This window comes from Chaetomium tenue, assembly GCF_020726465.1.
Source record: "Chaetomium tenue strain MPI-SDFR-AT-0079 chromosome Unknown F5144scaffold_2, whole genome shotgun sequence".
In the NCBI taxonomy this organism is placed as follows: domain Eukaryota; kingdom Fungi; phylum Ascomycota; class Sordariomycetes; order Sordariales; family Chaetomiaceae; genus Chaetomium; species Chaetomium tenue.
This window is the reverse complement of record NW_027117330.1, coordinates 1,227,905-1,246,521: the sequence shown is the minus strand read 5'-3', so window position 1 is coordinate 1,246,521 and position 18,617 is coordinate 1,227,905. Positions and strand designations below refer to the sequence as shown.

Genomic DNA, 18,617 nt, shown 5'->3' with positions numbered 1-18,617 from the left:
CGTAGTAATAAGTATTGTGACGTATGAAAAGTTGAATGCATGAGATTAGGCCTTGCCGAGGGCATCCGCTGGGCTGGCCCAGAAGGCGAGCGCGATAATCATGTAGAGGCCGAGAAGCTGTGCGGTTGTTAACTACTTAGTGCGTGGGAAGGGTGAAGTGTCGTAAGACATGACATACCATAGCGCCCTCGAGGTAGTTAGATTTGCCGTCTTGGACGGTGTAGGTGACGACCAGCACTGAGAGCGCGAAGGCGATGGTTTCGACTGGGCCGGATTAGCAACCAAGTGGGCGTTATTTGGGGGCCAAAACTGCTTACATGTCTCAAAGTGGAGCGTCATGTCCTGGCCAATTGCCCAGCCTAGCATAACCAGCGCGGGCGTCACCAGAAGCGCAATCTGGATGCTCGATCCAATAGCCACGCCCATGGCCAGGTCCATCTTGTCCTTAACGGCCACCACGCAGGCGGTAACGTGCTCGGCCGCGTTGCCAACGATGGGGATCAGGATTAGGCCGATAAACGTCTTGCTGATATTGCCCGTTGCCACCAGCGCGTCGATGCTGTCCACCATATAGTCGGCGCACACCGAGATGATCAACGTTACAACCACCAGAACAAGCCCAGCCGCCCAGGGCCCCAACAACGGCTCATGCTCCTCCTCGCTATTGCCCTGGCCGGTCTGGGCCTCGGGCTCGAAAAGCTTCTTGTGTGTGCGCAGGGCGAAGTAGAGGTACAGGACATAGAGGAGCAGCAGGACGATCGAGGTTCCGCGTGAGAGGACCAGGATGCTGGCCTTCTTGTTCTCTTCGTCAGCGTTGTTGAGGACGCCGTACAGGGCAGCCGGGAGGATCATGGAAGCCGAGGCGAGGGTCATGAGCGAGCAGGTCGTCTGGGCAGTGGCCGTGGAGAAGCTCTGTTCGGTGCCGTGGCCGTCGGCGCCACGCATGTTGTAGACGCCGCCGAGGAGGAAGCACATGCCGAGGACGAGAAGAAGATTGGACAGGATGGATCCGATCATGGACGACTGCACGACCTCAATTTCTCCAGCGCGCAGCGCCACAATGCTGACGATGAGTTCCACGGCGTTTCCGAAGGTCGCATTCACCAACCCCCCAAGCGTCTCGCCCAATCGGCCCGCAATTTCCTCCGTCGCAAACGAGAGAACGGCAGCGAGGGGGATAATGGCGAAAAAGTTGAGGGAGAAAACCCAGGGGGCGCTCCATTCCTGCTCGCCGGCGATGATGCCCAATGGTACGAAGACGAGAAGGAGATTGATCCACGCTACGCGACAAGTTAGCATGATGTCTCCCCCGAGCTTGCCGAAAGTGATTTAAGTAAGGTACGTACAGCTGAACAGTGTGACTTTAGTCACGTTCCACACCAGTGCCGGCCACCGGACAAAGGGATTCGGGCTGTTGGTACCAGGACTGCTCTGGGTGTTGAAGAGGAGATGGCGCCAGAAGCCGGGCTCGGCGTGCAGAGCGGAGGCGACCGGGTGGTGCCCTAGGAGGGGTCGTGTCTCGTTGTCCATGTCGTCGTGGGAGTGGCCGTTCAAGGTGCCGTTGCCGTTGGTTCCGTTGGATGAATTGTTGAGCTTGCCGGTTTCAATGCGCCGGAGCTGGTCGCGCGATTTGAGATTGACTGTGGGACTAGTTAAATGATTGCTCTCTGGGCCGTTGTCCATGGCTACCTATTCAGGCGCAATGGGGAGGAGCGAGGGTGCAATGGGTTGTTGTGTTGGCTGGATGACCAGGGCCGCTCATCTCGAAACAAGTGGCAAGGGCGCAAGTTTCCAATGAATCCGAGCCAATTGCTCGTGAGGGACTTGGAGAAAGATGGGATGACGATGCGCGACTTGCCTGGGGGGAGGGGGGGTAATGAGGGTATGTACCTGACCGACAGGTGCGAGCTACCTACACAGTAGAGGGCAAGAGGGGATAGGATGGAAAGAGTGGAGGAGGAAGAGCGGTCGCTACTTACACATTTCGGACAGCGATACCGCTTCAAGCCAAGTCGCACTGGGCAAAGAAAGGATGGAGCGAAATATCGTTTTCGTCCCGTCTTGGGCACACCGGAAAGCCGAGTCGTGGGGAATGGGGCGAACGTCTGGTTTGTGCCGGGACTGGCTGGATTGGCAAGCCGAGAAGGAAACAACGGAGAGAAGAAAGGGCTTTCCAGGTTGGTTGAGTGGGTAACCAGATCGGGTGCTGCCACTGGTCCGCCCCTTGTAATGAATCCCTGTCGTTGGTGTATTTCACTGTAATGTAAACTCCATCTGTCAGTTGCCTCGCTAATACACAGACAGGTACACTTCCATAAAACCACAACTTCACTCCGCCGCCGCCGAGAGTTACGATCCCCTTGCCTTCGGGTGCCGACAGGCAGACAGCGGTGAGAGGACGACACTCTACCTGGGCGCAGCAGCCCGGACTTTCCCAAACAGGAGCCCGAGTCAGCAAGTCAGTATTGGAGATCACACTCACCGCGTCACCACAGTCCCTTCTTCCCTTCGTTCCGATGAGAGTATTCCAAAGTAGAGAGGGGAGAGGCGTCCAATGCAGATGCCAAGCGTGGCAGTGGTCTCTGGCGGAGTGCAGTTTGATGAGGCAAGCCGGTTGTTTACAGAGTCCGTCTCCCCGTGTTCGATTCGGGCAATCAATCTTTCTAAGGCACTTTTTTGTGTTTTCCGGCGATGTTCGGCCCGCAAAGATAAAATACACAGCCGTCCGTGCCGTAAGTCTGTCAGCGGGCAAAGCAATTGCTGGCGTTGGCCCTGTTTTGAAACAGTGAAGGATCCAACACACCAGACAAACAGACAGAGGCAGCCCGCAAGAAGAGCCCGTTAGTTATCCCAACTGAAATGTCAAAGACGTAACAAACCGACACTCCGGAGCTGAAAAGTGGAGACCATCTCCAGATCACAACTTGGCTTTCTGGTCTAAACTGTGGGGCCCATGTTTCCAGATTTCCGAAGTGGGACAACATGCGTCATGTTCCATGTCTTTTTTTGATGATCCGGAAGAATAAACGGGGAACACATGGATGAAAACAGACACCATCAGACGCCATCACGGACCATCAATCTTTCATAGCCACTCCCCGTCGCCCCTAAACACTCGCCTTTCAGCTTGACAGTACCAATGCCCCTGGCACACGACTGAACCGTTAGCTTACCGGCTGCACGTTCTCCGTGGGTACAGCTGACAACGTGCGCCCAGCACAACCTGCCTGGAACATACCTACCCCAACGCTCGTTCCCTGCATAAGCTCAGGTAGGTACACATCCATTGGGCCGCCAATATTCCTGTGCGCCTTCCGGTGCCCTGCAGCTCAGCATGGCATCGTGCATCATTTGGCTCTTGTGAATGGCGAACCGCTCGCATCATCGCGGATTCCCATTCCACCAAAGACCCTGGACGTTGACAGAAAAAAAGGTGGGGGGCGGGCACAGGAGGCCTCCCAGGTTGCTGCCAAGACTGAAACACACAAGACTTTTGCCAGAGACACTGGCGCGGCGCGGCATTGTGGGTTTTTGTGGGGCTGCTGTCCGAGATGTCGGGAGGATGCCGAGCGGGGATTTGGAGAAGGATGAAGTGACGAGTGAGAGAAAGACAACGGTCGAGGTGGTGGTGTGGGGTTGCAGCCGATGAGCGACTGCAGTTTGAGTTCTGAGGTGACAACGCCGAGTCATGATCACACAAGTGGTATATTATTCTGCACAGACTTGACGAGGCAGACTCTTAGGCTTTCAAAACCAACCCAACGCCAAACCATTCCCCCATTTCCCTTCCGTATGAGCTGCCTGCGAAGCATGATCCGTTTAGTTGCTGCCCCAAAAACGCCATGCTCGCTATCGATGCCTGCCTCCCCTCCAAACAAAACCACAGGAAAACACACAAGTACCTCAACGGAAATAGGTAACGTAAAGCAACGTAAAAGCAACCAACAGACAAGCCTGTCTGTTTGTCATGCACCCCCTCCCCGCAAAGCTCAAGAACACCCAAAACGTCTCCCCTTGTCCAACTCCCCCTCTACATCCACGGCCCCCTTCGCCGCCATCTTCATCAGATCGTGTCTTCTATCAAGATGGTCGAAGAAGTCACCCCTGCCTGTGAACAACTGATTCTCCTCCTCCGCCTTCTTTTTCATAACACACCCCTCATGAAAACAAGCGTAGCGCACCCCCAGCGCGAACGTCTCCCACCTCGCGGTCGCCGCCCTCGCGCGCCGCCGCTCCACCAGCATCTGCGCGTACTGCGTGATGCGCGTCTTCTGCTCGGGGCTCGCGACCCACTTCTCAGAGGCCTCCTCGATCTCGCGGAGGAAGAACTTCTTGCGCCAGCCCAATCGTATCCCGGGGACTTCAAACCGGTGGTAGTGGTTGTAGGAGCGGCCCTCTTCCTCCCCGATGGCCCATTGGTCCTTGGCGGACGTGGTGGCGGGGTGCTGCGACGTGAAGGAGCGCAGCTTTTCGTAGAACCACGCCTGGTGTTCGTCTGTGCCCAGGCTGAGGAGCAGGTCGATGGCCGGCTCCGCCTCGTCGAGGAGGGAGGTGATCTCCTTGAGGACTTCTAGGGTCGGGTCCCGGATCTGCTTGCTGCCGTCGACAAACTGGCCGGAGCCTAGCTTGAAGGGTTTGAACGAGTAGCGGGAAGGTGTGGTGATGGCCTTGGCAACCTCGGGAATCGAGATGAGCCGCTCAGGATCGTTCTCCTCCTCGGCGTAGGTGCAGAAAGCGTAGGGGCGCCGCGAGCGGCGGGCTTCGACCTCGGTGCACCAGGCGAGAGTCTGACATTGGTACGTATCGGTTCGGAACTCGCTCGATGCGGCGGACGCTTGGGAGGAGGCCCGGGAGACAGAAGGACTTGCGAGTGCGCCTGGCAAGGTGCGGCCGGTCGCAGTCACGGTGAACTTGGCGAAGGTATCGAAGAAGGAACTGGTGCGCTTTGTCGGCCAGGTGCTCCGCCTGTAAAGAAGCGGAAAGTCGATAGACGACACCACCGATGCGTCGTCGGCTAACGGTATGGATTTGTTCTGTCGGTGAAATTCGTTGATGCAGTCGTCGACGGTTTTTCCAAACATGCCAAGCATGATAGCTATTAAACCTCCGACGCTCGTGCCGGCAATATAGTCGAAATAATGGCAAGGTAGATACTGCCCTTCTCTGAACACATCGTCGGGAATCTGTTCGCGCGGTATCCGGTCGGTCTGGGTGCTTGCTGAGGCGCGGGGCTCAAGAGTTTGTTCGATGCGCTCAATCTCTTGCATTAATGCTCGCAAGACGATGAGTGATGAGTATCCCCTGATTCCACCGCCGTCGATTGTCAGAATCAATCTCTTCCATGTCGTCGTCGACACGTTCAAGCCGCCCGAAGAACCGGAGCGCGGGCTTGTGACATCGGAGCCAGTGGAGCCTTTCGGAGCGACTATCGAGACGCGAGTCGGCACCCGCTTCGGCTTCGGCGGCTTGGATGATCGCAGAGCGGAGACCGGTCCTGGGATTTGAGTGGCGGTTTCTTCAAGAGGATTTGCGACGTCCGCCATGTTGGGTCGTCGTCGATTGCGTAAACTCAAGAGCCGTACGATCCCAATAGCGAGTGGGAATTCGAGTGGCTCTCGGTGAGAGAAAATGGCCTTTGAAGAAACTGGAAATGGTCAGCAGGCGTGACAGCCTTGCTACCTATAAAATGACGTTGGGTGCTGCTTGTGCCTGCTGAGCCTATCGGCCTCGGCGGGCGGACTTGCCGCGAAAATCCGCCTCGCTCCAGCCACTCTCGCTCTCTCGCTAGTTAATTATCAGTGGCTTTTAGCACGTGGTCGCCACGGCCTGGGCCCTGGAATCATCTGGTCGATCGAACAGCTCAGCTCATCGGAAGATGAGAATTCCATGCGTGGGAAGGAACGCGATGCAACGAAAAGGTTTTGAACGCCACCCAAGGTGTAGCTAACGAAACTTACCACTGGGACTGTTTATTCCTGTATTTTTAATTTCGTCTCGGCCTATATACTGTGTATCAATATAAACTACATACTTCTCCCAATCGCGGGATGCAGACGTGAAGATCCATTTCCATTCAAGCGAATCTGAATGTCGGGTGGTCTGCAGCTTCGAAGCCGCCCTCCTCATGGCCAACCCCCCGCTTCTATTAGGCTTACAGCGGCCGTGACTCACTGGAGTTCATTCAGTTTTCCCGTATCAAACCACCCCAGAGCCTCACTAACAAAGCCACTGGCTGATTTTAACTCAACCTGGAACTTTTGGTGTTGATGTGGCCCGCTTGTACACTCCGCTCTCTTAATTGACTCCTGAGTGTCGAGTGAGCCCTATTTCCAGACTTGGTCACAGGTAGGCGCGTTGGGTTCATGATCCTCGAATTTCGCTGGGGTTCTCTCTCTACCAATATTTCGTTCGTTTCGTCTAATTCTACTCCTTTCCTCGTTTCCTGTTTAGCATATTCCATCCCGTTTCATTCAGCTGCTCTGTTGCACTAGTTTTTGTCACAATTGATCGTGCTTGTCAGCGGGAAAACCGGGTGGGTAATGCAAGATGGAGGTCGCGGGCGGGGTTCTCTCCCTCACATGGGATGTTTTTGATAGTGCTGTCCGCAGTAAGTCGAACTTTCCTCTATTCACCCAAACAAGGATGCTAACTATTTGTTAGTCTTCAAGTTCGTCACGGCTCTGGTTGAGATGCCGAGAGAGTATGAACAATACAGGCTGCAGCTCATCATCGAATACAACAGGGTGTTGGCCTGGGGGAAAGCGGCTGGCCTAGTTGATGTTCCCGAGGGTTCTAATTTGGGCACTACTCTGGGATCTGACGGGATCGAGCTCGTTGCGATTGTCGCCCGGATTCAGTGGTTACTCTCAGAATTCAGAGAGCTCAACGCTCGCTATGGCAACGAACTGCCGAGGGCCGCCAAGGACGGCGATAAAGGGGACGAGAAGCGGGAGGAAGTGCAGCCTACTGACATGGACGTCCTAAAAGAAGTCTCGAGCCTCGCTATGTCATATGAGTCGAAGAAGAACGACCGCCGGCATGCGCGCGGGACCAACCACATCCGAAACTTTTTTGAAAAGGCTGGCCACAACACCAAGGACATCATCACCCATCCGGTTCGAGTCCGGTGGTTGGCGATCGACAAGGAAGCCTTCGACGCCTTGTTGAAGGACCTCCATACCCTGACAGAACGGCTTCACGAGCTCATGAGAAATTATCGCGAGAAGCAAATTGACGGCATCACGGCCAAGACTTACAGGGAGATGATCCTGACCAGGAACAGCGTCGAGGATCTCAAAGACATGTTCGACGCGGTGACCAACCTGATATCTACGTCAGCCGGCACCCGCAAAGAGAAGGAGGCCCATCTGAACGACAGGACTCTCCAAGACCTCATTCAACTCAAGAAGCTCAGCCGCACTTCGGAGACAATCCTCGCTCAACTCAAACGCGACAACACCTTCGACGTTGAACTGAGCCTATCCAACCTCGGCATCAAAGTCCCCAAGTTCACCGACTCCGACCTCACCGAAGACTTCGAGTGGAACGAGCACGAAACCGCCAACCCCGAGTTCCTCCCCCGACCGCGGGGCATCCTCGTAACCGGCGAGGGCGACGTGCCCGTGTGGATCGAGTGGCGAGCCCTCGGCGACATCCCGCCCAACTCGCTCAAAGACAAAGAAGCCGCCCTACGCACGGTAGCCCTGGCCGAGATGCTGCACCTGCCCAAGCCGGCCTCCCTGCACGCGCCCGAATGCGTTGGCTACTTCGACGACCGCGAGTCCTCCGGGGCGGACCGCTACGGCTGGCTGTTCAAGATGCCCGAGGGCAGCGACTACGACACGCGCGTCGTCTCGCTGCATGATGTTCTGGGTGACCAGCGCTTTAAGCCTAGCTTGTCGCAACGCATGTCGATGGCGTCGAAGTTGTGCTCGACGGTTTTGAACTTGCATGCTGTTAATTGGTTGCACAAGGGCATTTTCAGTGATAATGTTGTGTTCCATTTCAACGGCGAGGGTGATGGTGGTGATCAGGTCGGCCTAAACTATGATCCTGAAAGGCTTACCTTATCCGGGTTTGAGTTCTCGCGCCCGGATGGGACCGAGACGACGGCCAGGGACGTGGATGTCGTTTGGGACTTGTACCGCTGGCCCGGGATTCAGCGGCAGCGGCCAACAGAGAGGAACTCCAAAAAGACGTATGATTTGTACAGCCTGGGGTTGGTTCTGCTGGAGATTGCCCACTGGGAGAAGCTGTACAAGGTGATGTGTCTGGGGAACAAAAAGGTGGAAATTAAGGACGGCGTCAAGGTGCCCCACATACTGCTGGGTGAGTCCAAGTCTGTGAGGGACTGGTTGTTGGGGGTCAAGTCTGGAGCACCGTTTGAGGCTGCCGGTCGGCCGAACCCGCTGAAGGAGCTGCGCCATCTTGCGGGGGACAGGTACTGGAAGGTGGTTGAACGGTGCCTCTGGGCGCACGGCGAGAAGGGATTCGGCGTGGAAGAGCAGGCGGAACAATCTAATGATTCGGAGGTGGGCATAATACTGCAGGAGGCATTCACGGAGCATGTAGTTGAGGAGTTACAGACTCTTCAGATTTGAGAGAGCCTGGTAGCTTAAAGACTTGCACACATGAACTGTCTAGTATCCTACAATTGATGTCGCCGTCTATCTCTAATCTACAGAAACGTTACAGTCTACTTGTTCTATCCAGCCGACAACATCCAAACAATTCTAGGGTATCACTCACCCTTCCATTTCCACAGCGCACGGCGATGCTTCATGTAGTCTTTGCTCTGTATGCTCTTGTAGATGCCGTAGAAACCACCCAGTGGCGGCTGCTTCTTCAACCAGTGCCGCTTCTTCTTACCGGCGACGTCGGGATCAACATGGACCTTGTCCCACACCGTCGGGAGCGTCTTGGCGTTATACTTCTCCCGGAGCGCATCGTACCACCCGCGGCCACCGTACATGGACCAGAATTCATCCTGCGGGTAGTACGTGTGCGCGTACAGCCACTTCATACCGCCCAGTTCACGCACCTTGTTCTCAAGCTCGCGGTTCTTCTTGACGAACTCGGCCGAGTCCGACGGGCCCCAGCCCCAGACACCGACGTTGAGCATCATATCCTCCTCTTTCTTCTCGACACCCTCGGGAAGAGTCGTGAACGGGTGGAAGGTTGGTGGGCCACGCTTCTTAAGCGGGCAGAGCCACAGCGGCCAGATGTCGAGCTCGGACGAGGTGTAGTCGACGAACCGTTCTGTCGTCTCAAACGGCATGGCGATATCCTGCACCACGAACCGGGCGCTCTCGCCAGAGCCGTGCAGCGCGCGGTACATCATGCGCGTGTGTAGGAAATCATCCAGGAACCAGCGGAAGAACCTGGTGAACGGCACGAACTTGAAGTACTGGAACGCCGCGGCCCCGACCCAAAATCCACCCCGATCATACCGGAACAGGTACTCGGCCAGCGGCACATAATCCACCGGCGCCGCGCCCGCCTCACCCTTCGCGGGCGCCGTCTTCTCCTTGGCATGGAGATAAAACCACGGATCCCACGGCCCGCTAAACGTCTGCACCTTCTCCCCGGCAGCAGGCATCTCATCGGTCAACTGCCCCGTCACCACCACACCATGATCCTTGGAGAACAAAATCCCATCCACATAATCATTCTCCCCCTTCCTCACCTCCTCCCTAACCGCCTCCACCGCCTCCGCCACGCTGGTCGTCCGCCGATACCGCGTCTTCACAAACTTCCTCGCCTCCATCAACCGCACCTCCAACAACGTCGTCATCCCCAGCGTCCCCACCGCGCCCGCGGCCCCCCGAAACAAATCCGCCCTCTCCCCCCCAGGCGTCACCTCCAGGACCTCCCCATCCGCCATCACCATCTCCACCCGATTCACCGTCTCATCAAAGTACCCATGCCTGAACGAGCTACTCTCCCCGGCGGTACCCGCAAACCCGCCCCCCGCGGTAATGCCAGGGAACTCCATCACCACGGGCGGGACCAGGCCGTGCGGCAGGGTGGCCTCGACGAGCTTGTCCATGGGCACGTTGGGCTCGACGAGGGCGACGCGGCGGGCCGTGTCGACGGCGAGCACGTTGTGTAGTGCGGAGATGTCGACGGTGCGGGAGGAGGGCCGCGGCCGCGTGGAGTTGGTGCTGCCGTGGAAGATGCGGTACGGCTCGCGGGCGGCGAAGAGCGAGCGGACCGTGGAGGCGATCTTGGAGACGGCGGCTTTGTGGCGCTCCATTTTGGGTGTGTGGGGGGTTGTGTTTATGGAAAGGTTTTTTTAACAAAAAAGAAAATGGGATGAGATTTGTTTACATCTCGTTGTTTGAGTGATAAGGGGGACCCGTTCGTAAGAGTTGGGATGAACGGAGGTTGCGAGGTTGAGGGTTAGGATTTTTGGTGTGGGTCCATTCACTCACTTGGCGTTGGCTTATATGCATGCTTGAGTGCTTGCTCACCCACTCACTCGCTTTAGCATTTGTTTGTGTCAGGGGCAGGATAAAATACGGATTACTGTTGTTATGTTATTAGAGCAACACACGGTATTAACTATGGAGGTCACACCTTAGTCTTCTCTGTCTACACACTCTAACTGCACCATGACCACTACTCCCCCCAACATTATCCGGATTATACACCCCCCTCTTCACCACAAACACAAACACCACACCGGGTATCACAACTTCGCAACCCCCTCCTCCGCCACTCCCCTCTCCCTAAGCTTCCTCCAAACCCTCTCCTCCACCACCTCCTCCCCCTCCCTCCACAACCCCTCCATCTCCCCCTCTACCTCCACCAGCGATTTCGCCTTGACCGTCACCCACCGGCTCTCCGCATTTCCACCCCCTTCCACCAACCCCCTCACAAAACCCGCCCACCCCTCCAAACACCGCCTCGCCTCCCCCAAATACGGAAACACCAACGCAAAACAATGCGGCATCGCCTCAAACTCCTCCACCACCACCCTCACCCCCTGCCGCCACATCTTATGCGCCACAAACCGCCCCTCATCCGCCAGCATCTCCCAACCAACACACATCCACACGGGCGGCGCGCCGGCCCACGACGCCGCCAGCACGGGGCTGACCAGTGGGTGGGCGAGCAGGGAGTCGGGCGCGTACAGGTGGCGGCGGGGCGGGGAGGCTGGCCAGGCGGCGCAGGCGGGGCGTTTGGATTCGGCGGCGAGTTGTTGGGCGAGGGTCGGGAGGTAGTCGAAGGGGGCGTTGGCGGTGTTGGAGGGGGAGGAGTGCGTGAGGTCGAGCCAGGGGGAGTTGACGGCGGCGCCGGCGGGGAGGGGGAGGGGGTGGGTGGTACGGTTGAGGTGGAGGAGTAGTTGGAGGAGGGCGAGGGCGAGGTTGCCTCCGGCGCTGGAAGGGGTTGGGTGTTAGTAAACGGTGGTGGTTAAGGAGGGTTATAAGGGGTGGGGGGCGTACCTGTCGCCGGCAAAGACGATGTGTTCTGGTTTGACGGGCTCGTGGAAAGCGCCTTCTGGGGGGTAGAGGAGTGCGAGATATGACATCAGCGCATCCATCAACGCTGCGGGGAAGGGGTGCTGAGGTGCGAGGCGGTACCGGACCGAGTATATCCTCCCGCCGGTTAGCTTTGCGAGGTTCTTGGTGGTTGGGCGGTGGGTTGCCGGGTCCAGCAAGTAGTACGCTCCACCGTGAAAGTAGAGCACTGTTACGGGGCTCTTGACCTCCTTCATCATCTCGGCGTAGAGTTCGCTTTCCGAGACATCCGGTAACCGCGAGTCGGAGGTCGCATTTGCGCGGTAACCCGTCCACTCGGCCTCGACGGGTGCCGGGTCTGGCATCTCGTAGGAGGGCGGTGGGACCTTGGGATTTCGCATCTCGTCGATCGCCTTTGCGATGGCGTCTTGCAGACCTCTTTCCTCTGGCGGAGGCGCCGGGCAGGTGTAATTACTGACCCAGATCTTGCCCTTCAGCTTGGGAACTATAGCAGCCATCTTCTGCGTGGCCGAGATGCTCCGGGGCACAGAGGGGTTCGTAAAGGAGCGCAGCACGGCGATGGTGATCTCGGTTCGCAAGTCTAGGTACTTCGACTGCTTTGAAAGGGACAGTATATGAAGGAGGGCAACCCTCATCATCAGAGGTATTTTTGGGATCAGAGCGAGCATCATCTTGTGGTTGTTGTCCGCGGACTTCTCGGCGGCTTCAGGCCCGGGATCAGGTTTTTGAGCGGTCATGTCTGAAGAAGGGATAGAGGAGCTGAGAAAAGGATGATGTTGTATCACAATTTCGAGGCGAGAAGCGGCAAGCAAAAAGAAGATGGAAGGGCCGGAAAGGGGCGAGACTTGTATTTAAAAACCTGTGGAAATTGGTACGAAAGACAAGAAGAAGGCGGCTCTTATCAACTTTAATGGAACCTGGAATACCTGATGCGCCATTGGAAGAGCAAACCCCTGGCGAAGAAAAGGGTTCCATCTCTAGAATGGCCCACTTACGGACAGAATCCGATATATGGGGCCCAATGCAACCGATCGGCTCGTCTATGGCGAGCTTCTCGAAGCGATCAGTAAAACGTGGGGGAGATCAGACGAAGGGAAGGACAGGTCCATGTTGAGACCCCGGGCCGATGAGAACGGGGAAGGAGCCTCGGCACGGGGCCCCTCGTTTAACCCCGAATTCCGCAGGCGTTGCTGTCGGTGTCCACTAACAACCTGCAAATCCGCGAATCAACGAATCGGGAGCATTCGCAAGCCTTCCCTTCAAAGGACTGACTCCGAATTGCCAGGCCGGAAACAAACCGCCGTGATGTACATACATATGCTTGGACATTCTGGAGGAGAGCTGAAGGAACGCAAGCATTGCCAAGTTAGGAATAACTCACTCTTATCATGCTGAGCTGGCTTCGCTTGCACTGCATTAACCTCCTCTCATCAAACCCGCATCAATGAAGAGCAATGCCAAGTGTTTGGCGTTCGCAATCACTCCTGGGGAAGCTTTTGGAGTCCCGAGTAAGAAGCGGGTAGGTAACCTTATTCAAGCCGTCCCATGATCAATATATGATGAATCCCAAATTACCGTCTTTCAATGACCGTCTTTCAATGGCCGTTACAGCGTAATGTACAACATTTAGCATGCGCCAATATTGCGATGCATTCCAACACTCAACCCCTCCCGCCCTCCTCCCCATTAGCTACCACCCACTTATGCGCTTCCCGAAGCTTCCTGCGCCCCACTGCTGCTCCCCGCGTCGGTGCCGTTGACGGGAGGTGTGCTGGGAGACTCAGCGCTCTTAGCCGCCATCATCTGCCACGCCGGGATCGATGCCTTGGCTTGCATCCCGCTGCTGAACGGCGAGGGGCGGGGGGCGCTGGCGGAGGAGTCTTGAGAGGCAGAGAGGATCGCAGCCTCTGCCTTTTCCATCGGTGTAGGGGTGGTGGCCGGGCTGCTCGGCGTCGCGCCGCCGCTGACTGCCGGGCGCAGGTAGTTGCTGACGCTGGCCGACGTCGCCGTCGGGTTCAGCCGTTGCGTAATGAGGGTCTTGAGGCTCTTCAGCTCGGCGTTGACCTCACGCAGCCTCGTGTCGGTCAAGTCCTTCTGGTTGTCAAGTCCGCGCGGGATCGAGTCACGGAGGTTCTGCACGTCGTCCCGCACCCGCTGCGCTTCGTCGTCGCGTCTCTTATTCGCCGACTTGAGCTGGCTGATAGTCGTTTCAAGTTCCACAAGCGCCGTATCTAGCCTCTCCGTGCGCTCCTTCTCCGCCGTCTTGAGGGTCTCGGTGTCCTTGGCCAATTGATCGACGAGAGCAAACGTTTTCTCAAACTGTTCATCGATCGACTTCTTGTCTTGCTCCAGCCGTTCCGGAGTAGGTGGCGAAACCAAGGGGTAAACATAGCGCTAGGAATCTGTCAGCATACCGCGATCGACATCCCCGAATAGACCTCTCTTACCTTTCCTAAACTATAGAGCCCGTATGACACGCCGCTCACCACCGTCGCCATAATGAACCAATCCCTCCAGTCCCGGCGCGGAACAGGCTGCGGAGGGGGTTGTTGCCAGCCGTAAGGTGGGTACTGCGGTGGATATTGCCCATAGTATTGCGGCGGTTGTGCAACGGCCGATGATGCCGATTGAGGCGCGTACCCTTGCGCCGGAGCAGGAGCAGCTGCTCGCGCGAGTGCTGCACTCACTTCTTCCTGAGTGAGGTTCTTGGCTTGAAGAAAGGCGACTTTCTTCTCGACCGGAGAGGAAGCAACGCTAGGGTCCTGTAGGACTGTCGAGGAAGTGTCAGCCGCTTTGTTTTGGAACTCTAGTTCCCATCGAGCAAACACCGGACGGAACTCACACTTGACCGCCGAAGCGACCAGATCCTCACGGATGGCCATGTCGAATAGCGTTGGTGAGGCGGCCTTCGTTTAACAAGTATCCCCAGGTATTTGATGATGATCGGGTTGTTGGAGCTGAAAAGCGCAGCGCGCTGGATGATCAAAGGCGATGGCCAGCAAATGCAATGGCGCATCACAAGCCGAGGTTCAGCGCCGGCAGTCCGTGCGCTCCACCAAGCGGCTGCCAAGCGCGGCAGCAGTGGATCCCCGGATCTGGAAGTGCTGCATCACGTGTCGCGTGGACTTCCCCAGGCTCAGAGTCTCAGACCCGCTTTTGGGATTCATCAACCTGTGTGGGTCATTGACGCGCGATCCAGTGAAAGCCCCGCCGCCTTGTCAACTTTGTTTACCTGGGCAACAGACCGTAAACGTCGTAATTTCACCCATCTTTCCGTTACGCAAAACATCCCACCACCAACCAATCTTTGCTTGCAATCCCAGCCTAGACAAATCAATCGCCGGCACCTAACCATTCACATTGGGCTAGTATCGAGAACCTAGCTCTGGCGTCTTTTTCGAATCTGTCAACGGGCTCAGAGCAGCTCCTGGCTCAGATAGGTACCATGTCGCAAGACAATAATCTTTGGAGTGTCCGAAGACCAAGGGAGGTACGATAATCATGACTTGGCTCGATCGCAAGTGCTCCAGCATGGCGCTGACTGTCTGTGTAGACCTTAGGAGGGCTCAACTTCAATTCGGGCATCCCACAACCCCCTTCCGCAATGAAGCGAACAAGCACCATCGGCAGCGCCAGCCATGGCCGCTCCATGTCCGGGTCACGCCACTCACTCGCCGCGCGCCCGAACCAGCCCATGTTCCAGCGCTCCTCTACGGGGCCGAACATTGCTGATATTGGTCTGTCATCCGTAAAGCGCGCCTCCGTCGCGGGCTACAATCCCGGCACCGCAGCGTCGCTCAAGCCGTATCACACCCCCGGCCCGTCCACCGATAACGATCGCCGTAGTAGCGTTTACCGAGCTCGCCCCTCGACGACTGCCGGCCCCATGAGTGGACACCAAAGCTTCTTCCAGCAAGCGCCCCAAGCCGCCGGCGTACCACGAGACCCCCGCCCGCTAAAGGACAGGTCATATCAGAATCGGCTTGGACAGGAGTTGTTGGAGTATCTCGCCCAACACAACTTTGAGATGGAAATGAGTCACAAACTGTCGGACAACTTTATCAAGTCGCCGACACAAAAGGACTTCAACTATATGTTCCAATGGCTATATCACCGCATCGACCCAAGCTATCGCTTTCAGAAAAATATTGACCAGGAGGTACCACCGCTCCTCAAACAGCTTCGGTACCCTTACGAGAGGAGCATCACCAAGAGCCAGATTGCTGCGGTGGGAGGTCAAAACTGGAGCACATTCTTGGGGCTGCTGCACTGGATGATGCAGCTGGCCCAGATGCTAGAGCGGTATTCGGTTCACCAATATGACGAGGCCTGCATTGAGGCGGGGGTTGACGTTGCGGGTGATAACATCATCTTTGACTTTTTGACAAACGCGTACCAGGATTGGCTCAATATGGATGACGAGGCTGGTGACGAGGACGTTGAGAAGGCCCTGGTGCCACACGTACAGGGAATGGCGCGGGCGTTTGAGAGGTCCAACGCAAAGTACATCCAGGAGATGGAGATGCTCGAGGGGGAGCACAACAGACTGCGCAAGGAGATTGAGGAGCTTGAGAAATCCACACCGGACCCGGCCGTGCTCGACAACCATTTTAAGATCATGGAAGAGGACAAGGCCAAGTTCGAGGAGTACAACACCTTGGCGATGCAGCGGTCGGAAAAATACGAGGGCCGCATCCAAGTGCTGCAGGAAGAGCTCGACAAACTACAGGGCGAGCTGAAAGAGGCCGAGGATGAACGGCGACACCTGAAGGACGCCGTAGACGACCAAGGAATCAGCATGCAGGATATCGACCGCATGACTGCCGAACGGGAGCGTCTACAAAGGAGCATCGAGTCAGCGGGGCAGCGGTTAGAGGACGTGAAGCGCAAGGTAGCAGAGCGGGAAATGGAGGCCAGCCAAAGGCTGGACGAGCTGGAGCGCATGGTGGACCGCTACAACACGGTCGCGTACCAGATCGGCCTGATGCCCTCCACGGCCGTCAACGCCAAGGGCAGGGACTACGAGCTGCAAGTCACGGTCAACGAAGGCCCCAACTTCACCTCGTCCCAGCTGCAGGGCTCGTACGGCCCCGGCGACAGCGATCGGCTCCTCGCGGACCCGGTCACGGGCTACCAACCGGCGCACGTGCTCAACTTGGACCTCCGGGGGCAGGTTAAGAACAGCTTCCTGGGGCTCCGCAAGGAGGTGTCGGAGCGGCGCAAGGCGGCGCTCGACGCCATGATGGAGGACCACGACCTGCTGGACCGCGCCAAGGAGGCCATCGAGGACAAGCGCAACGAGGTCGAGGCCCTCGAGCACCGCGTGCGCGCTGCCGAGGAGGAGTACGAGAAGACCAAGGAGGTCACCACCGCCCAGAAGCTCGCCTCCGACGCCCAGATCGAGAAGATGGAGAAGGAGCTTGCCAAGATGCGCGCTCAGCTGTCAGAGTCGGTGCAGCTGATGGAGCAGCGCGAGATGAATACTAATATTGAGTACGTGGCCGGAATTTCTTTTTATTCCTTCCTTCCTCCTTTTTTTCCCGAAATTGTATGGCTGACCTAGCGCCCCTTCCAGGTACGAACAACTTACCCTCCGGGCGAATGCGCTGCGCGAGGAGCTACACACCGAGACGATGCGCATGCTCAACGACGTCATCAAGTTCAAGATGCACGTCCAGAAGGGCTTGGAGGAGTACGAGACGTTTGTGGCCGACGAGTTGTTGAAGGAGCTCGGTAGCGACGAGATGAGAGATGATACCCAGGACATTGATATGTAAACGTCTCGTTTGTCGTTTTTTTTATTATACTGACTGGTTTGGTTTGGATGCCATTTCTGGCGGGGAGGGTAACTTGTTTTATTTGCATGACTGGATCGGTCTTGGGGTCGGGATATCGGCGGGCGTAGGGGGGGGTTGGATGGCGGGTTAGTGTCTTGACAATGTTAAGAATTGAGGCTCCTGTAGATTTCGTTGTCATGCGTGGTTGGGAATGGTTGTCACGAATTACATAGTCGGGAACATGGCAGAGGAAAGAGACATCTGCCTCTCCGGAAGCCCCAACATATTTGGTATCATCCATCATCACGCTCGACCCATCTTTGCTCCCACCAAACAATCTCTCACCAAGCCGGATCCTCCAACCTCCTAAACAGCGCCACATGCTTCTGCCCCTTATGCCGCTCCACCTTCTTCCCCTCCTCGGTCTCCGTCCGCATAATAGCAACGCACGGATCCGCCTCCTGCTCCTCCTCCGACACGCGCTCAAACGACGGGTGCGCATCAAAGTGCTGGACCATCCACTCATGCAGATCCAGCACATCCGTAATAGTATACACCACCCCCCCGGGCTTAACCACATACGCATACTCGGAATTCAGCGTCGTCGACACGATCCGCTGCTTGTGCTTGCGGATCTTGAAGTGCGGGTCCGGAAAACAGATAAACACCTTCTCCAGCTGGGCCTTGCGGAAGAAGTTGGGCAGGAACTTCATGGTGTTGGCGCGCAGCACGCCCACGTTGCGGTACAGCCCGGCCTCCTGGTTCTGCGCGCGCAGCGCCTTGATCCGGTCCTCGACAAAGTGCGTCACCGACACCCGGATCTCCAGCCCCAGGATCAGGGACTCCGGCATCGTCGGCGCCAGCGCGATCAGAAGCCCGCCGAAGCCGCACCCGATGTCGGCGACTGAGACCTCTTTGGAGAGTGGTTTGGAACGGAGTGGGGTGAGGTCGGGTTCGGAGGGGGTCTGCTCGGGGGCTGGTGGTGGTGGTGATGTTGGGTCGTCGACGATATAGTGTGGGTAGAGGGATGACCAGTCCATCTGGTCCGGGTGTGGGGGGCTGTATTCTCATTAGTCTCGGATGCCCACGTCCCCCACGAATATGAAATTCATGCTCACTAGATCAATTGGTGGTCGGAGAAGGGGTTGGCATGAGCTCTTTGGCGGTAGAACTTCTTCCTAGGCAGTTCCGAGATGTCATCCTTCCTCATCGCCGCCCGGTAATCCTCGCGCTTTTGCCGCTTGTCTTTCTTAATCTTGTCGCCGCCCATTGTGCTAAATCTCCAAGATGTTCAGTATGAGATTGGATAGTAATGAGTTTAGAATTCGTGTGTGGTGTTGATCGGTGTGTGATTGAG

General features: G+C 56.8%; 8 protein-coding genes across 8 annotated transcripts; 2 read left to right on the top strand and 6 right to left on the bottom strand.

The window, feature by feature from the left end:
• Positions 1 to 9: 9 nt before the first annotated feature.
• On the bottom strand, positions 10 to 1,812 carry F5144DRAFT_98057 (Sodium/calcium exchanger protein-domain-containing protein). Its single transcript, XM_066793612.1, has 4 exons — positions 1,347 to 1,812; positions 318 to 1,280; positions 179 to 264; positions 10 to 117 (listed from the first exon to the last, which is right to left on the bottom strand). The coding sequence occupies exons 1-4, from the start codon at positions 1,681 to 1,683 to the stop codon at positions 46 to 48; spliced, it is 1,458 nt and encodes a 485-aa protein (XP_066646074.1). The 5' UTR covers positions 1,684 to 1,812; the 3' UTR covers positions 10 to 45.
• Positions 1,813 to 3,678: 1,866 nt separating this feature from the next.
• F5144DRAFT_560703 (patatin-like phospholipase-domain-containing protein) lies at positions 3,679 to 5,979 on the bottom strand. Its single transcript, XM_066788218.1, has one exon. The coding sequence runs from the start codon at positions 5,541 to 5,543 to the stop codon at positions 3,990 to 3,992; it is 1,554 nt and encodes a 517-aa protein (XP_066646073.1). The 5' UTR covers positions 5,544 to 5,979; the 3' UTR covers positions 3,679 to 3,989.
• Positions 5,980 to 6,336: 357 nt separating this feature from the next.
• Positions 6,337 to 8,670, top strand: F5144DRAFT_98067 (prion-inhibition and propagation-domain-containing protein). Its single transcript, XM_066793613.1, has 2 exons — positions 6,337 to 6,607; positions 6,661 to 8,670. The coding sequence occupies exons 1-2, from the start codon at positions 6,547 to 6,549 to the stop codon at positions 8,598 to 8,600; spliced, it is 2,001 nt and encodes a 666-aa protein (XP_066646072.1). The 5' UTR covers positions 6,337 to 6,546; the 3' UTR covers positions 8,601 to 8,670.
• Positions 8,633 to 10,412, bottom strand: F5144DRAFT_560685 (uncharacterized protein). Its single transcript, XM_066788217.1, has one exon. The coding sequence runs from the start codon at positions 10,253 to 10,255 to the stop codon at positions 8,741 to 8,743; it is 1,515 nt and encodes a 504-aa protein (XP_066646071.1). The 5' UTR covers positions 10,256 to 10,412; the 3' UTR covers positions 8,633 to 8,740.
• Positions 10,413 to 10,690: 278 nt separating this feature from the next.
• On the bottom strand, positions 10,691 to 12,154 carry F5144DRAFT_589971 (alpha/beta hydrolase fold-domain-containing protein; the record flags this gene model as incomplete). The annotated part of the gene is made up of 2 exons (XM_066790110.1): positions 10,691 to 11,381; positions 11,448 to 12,154. 2 exons carry the CDS (start codon positions 12,152 to 12,154, stop codon positions 10,691 to 10,693), a joined length of 1,398 nt encoding a protein of 465 aa, XP_066646070.1.
• Positions 12,155 to 12,713: 559 nt separating this feature from the next.
• Positions 12,714 to 14,488, bottom strand: F5144DRAFT_560683 (peroxisomal membrane anchor protein conserved region-domain-containing protein). Its single transcript, XM_066788216.1, has 3 exons — positions 14,326 to 14,488; positions 13,931 to 14,253; positions 12,714 to 13,877 (listed from the first exon to the last, which is right to left on the bottom strand). Exons 1-3 carry the CDS (start codon positions 14,363 to 14,365, stop codon positions 13,185 to 13,187), a joined length of 1,056 nt encoding a protein of 351 aa, XP_066646069.1. The 5' UTR covers positions 14,366 to 14,488; the 3' UTR covers positions 12,714 to 13,184.
• Positions 14,489 to 15,177: 689 nt separating this feature from the next.
• Positions 15,178 to 17,260, top strand: F5144DRAFT_589969 (HEC/Ndc80p family-domain-containing protein; the record flags this gene model as incomplete). The annotated part of the gene is made up of 2 exons (XM_066790109.1): positions 15,178 to 16,976; positions 17,059 to 17,260. 2 exons carry the CDS (start codon positions 15,178 to 15,180, stop codon positions 17,258 to 17,260), a joined length of 2,001 nt encoding a protein of 666 aa, XP_066646068.1.
• Positions 17,261 to 17,601: 341 nt separating this feature from the next.
• On the bottom strand, positions 17,602 to 18,530 carry F5144DRAFT_483254 (uncharacterized protein; the record flags this gene model as incomplete). The annotated part of the gene is made up of 2 exons (XM_066785381.1): positions 17,602 to 18,319; positions 18,379 to 18,530. The coding sequence occupies 2 exons, from the start codon at positions 18,528 to 18,530 to the stop codon at positions 17,602 to 17,604; spliced, it is 870 nt and encodes a 289-aa protein (XP_066646067.1).
• Between the last annotated feature and the right edge of the window lie 87 nt (positions 18,531 to 18,617).

Excerpts from the sequence above, each read along its gene's own strand:
- F5144DRAFT_98057 (XM_066793612.1), bottom strand. The coding sequence starts at position 1,683 with ATGGACAACGGCCCAGAGAGCAATCATTTAACTAGTCCCACAGTCAAT. Across the intron at positions 1,281-1,346 it reads TAAAGTCACACTGTTCAGCT|CGTGGATCAATCTCCTTCTC; the intron begins GTACGTACCTTA and ends CTTGTCGCGTAG. Across the intron at positions 118-178 it reads ACTACCTCGAGGGCGCTATG|CTTCTCGGCCTCTACATGAT; the intron begins GTATGTCATGTC and ends ACAACCGCACAG.
- F5144DRAFT_560703 (XM_066788218.1), bottom strand. The coding sequence starts at position 5,543 with ATGGCGGACGTCGCAAATCCTCTTGAAGAAACCGCCACTCAAATCCCA.
- F5144DRAFT_98067 (XM_066793613.1), top strand. The coding sequence starts at position 6,547 with ATGGAGGTCGCGGGCGGGGTTCTCTCCCTCACATGGGATGTTTTTGAT. Across the intron at positions 6,608-6,660 it reads TTTTGATAGTGCTGTCCGCA|TCTTCAAGTTCGTCACGGCT; the intron begins GTAAGTCGAACT and ends ACTATTTGTTAG.
- F5144DRAFT_560685 (XM_066788217.1), bottom strand. The coding sequence starts at position 10,255 with ATGGAGCGCCACAAAGCCGCCGTCTCCAAGATCGCCTCCACGGTCCGC.
- F5144DRAFT_560683 (XM_066788216.1), bottom strand. The coding sequence starts at position 14,365 with ATGGCCATCCGTGAGGATCTGGTCGCTTCGGCGGTCAAGT. Across the intron at positions 14,254-14,325 it reads GGTCGCTTCGGCGGTCAAGT|TCCTACAGGACCCTAGCGTT; the intron begins GTGAGTTCCGTC and ends CTTCCTCGACAG. Across the intron at positions 13,878-13,930 it reads GGCTCTATAGTTTAGGAAAG|CGCTATGTTTACCCCTTGGT; the intron begins GTAAGAGAGGTC and ends ACAGATTCCTAG.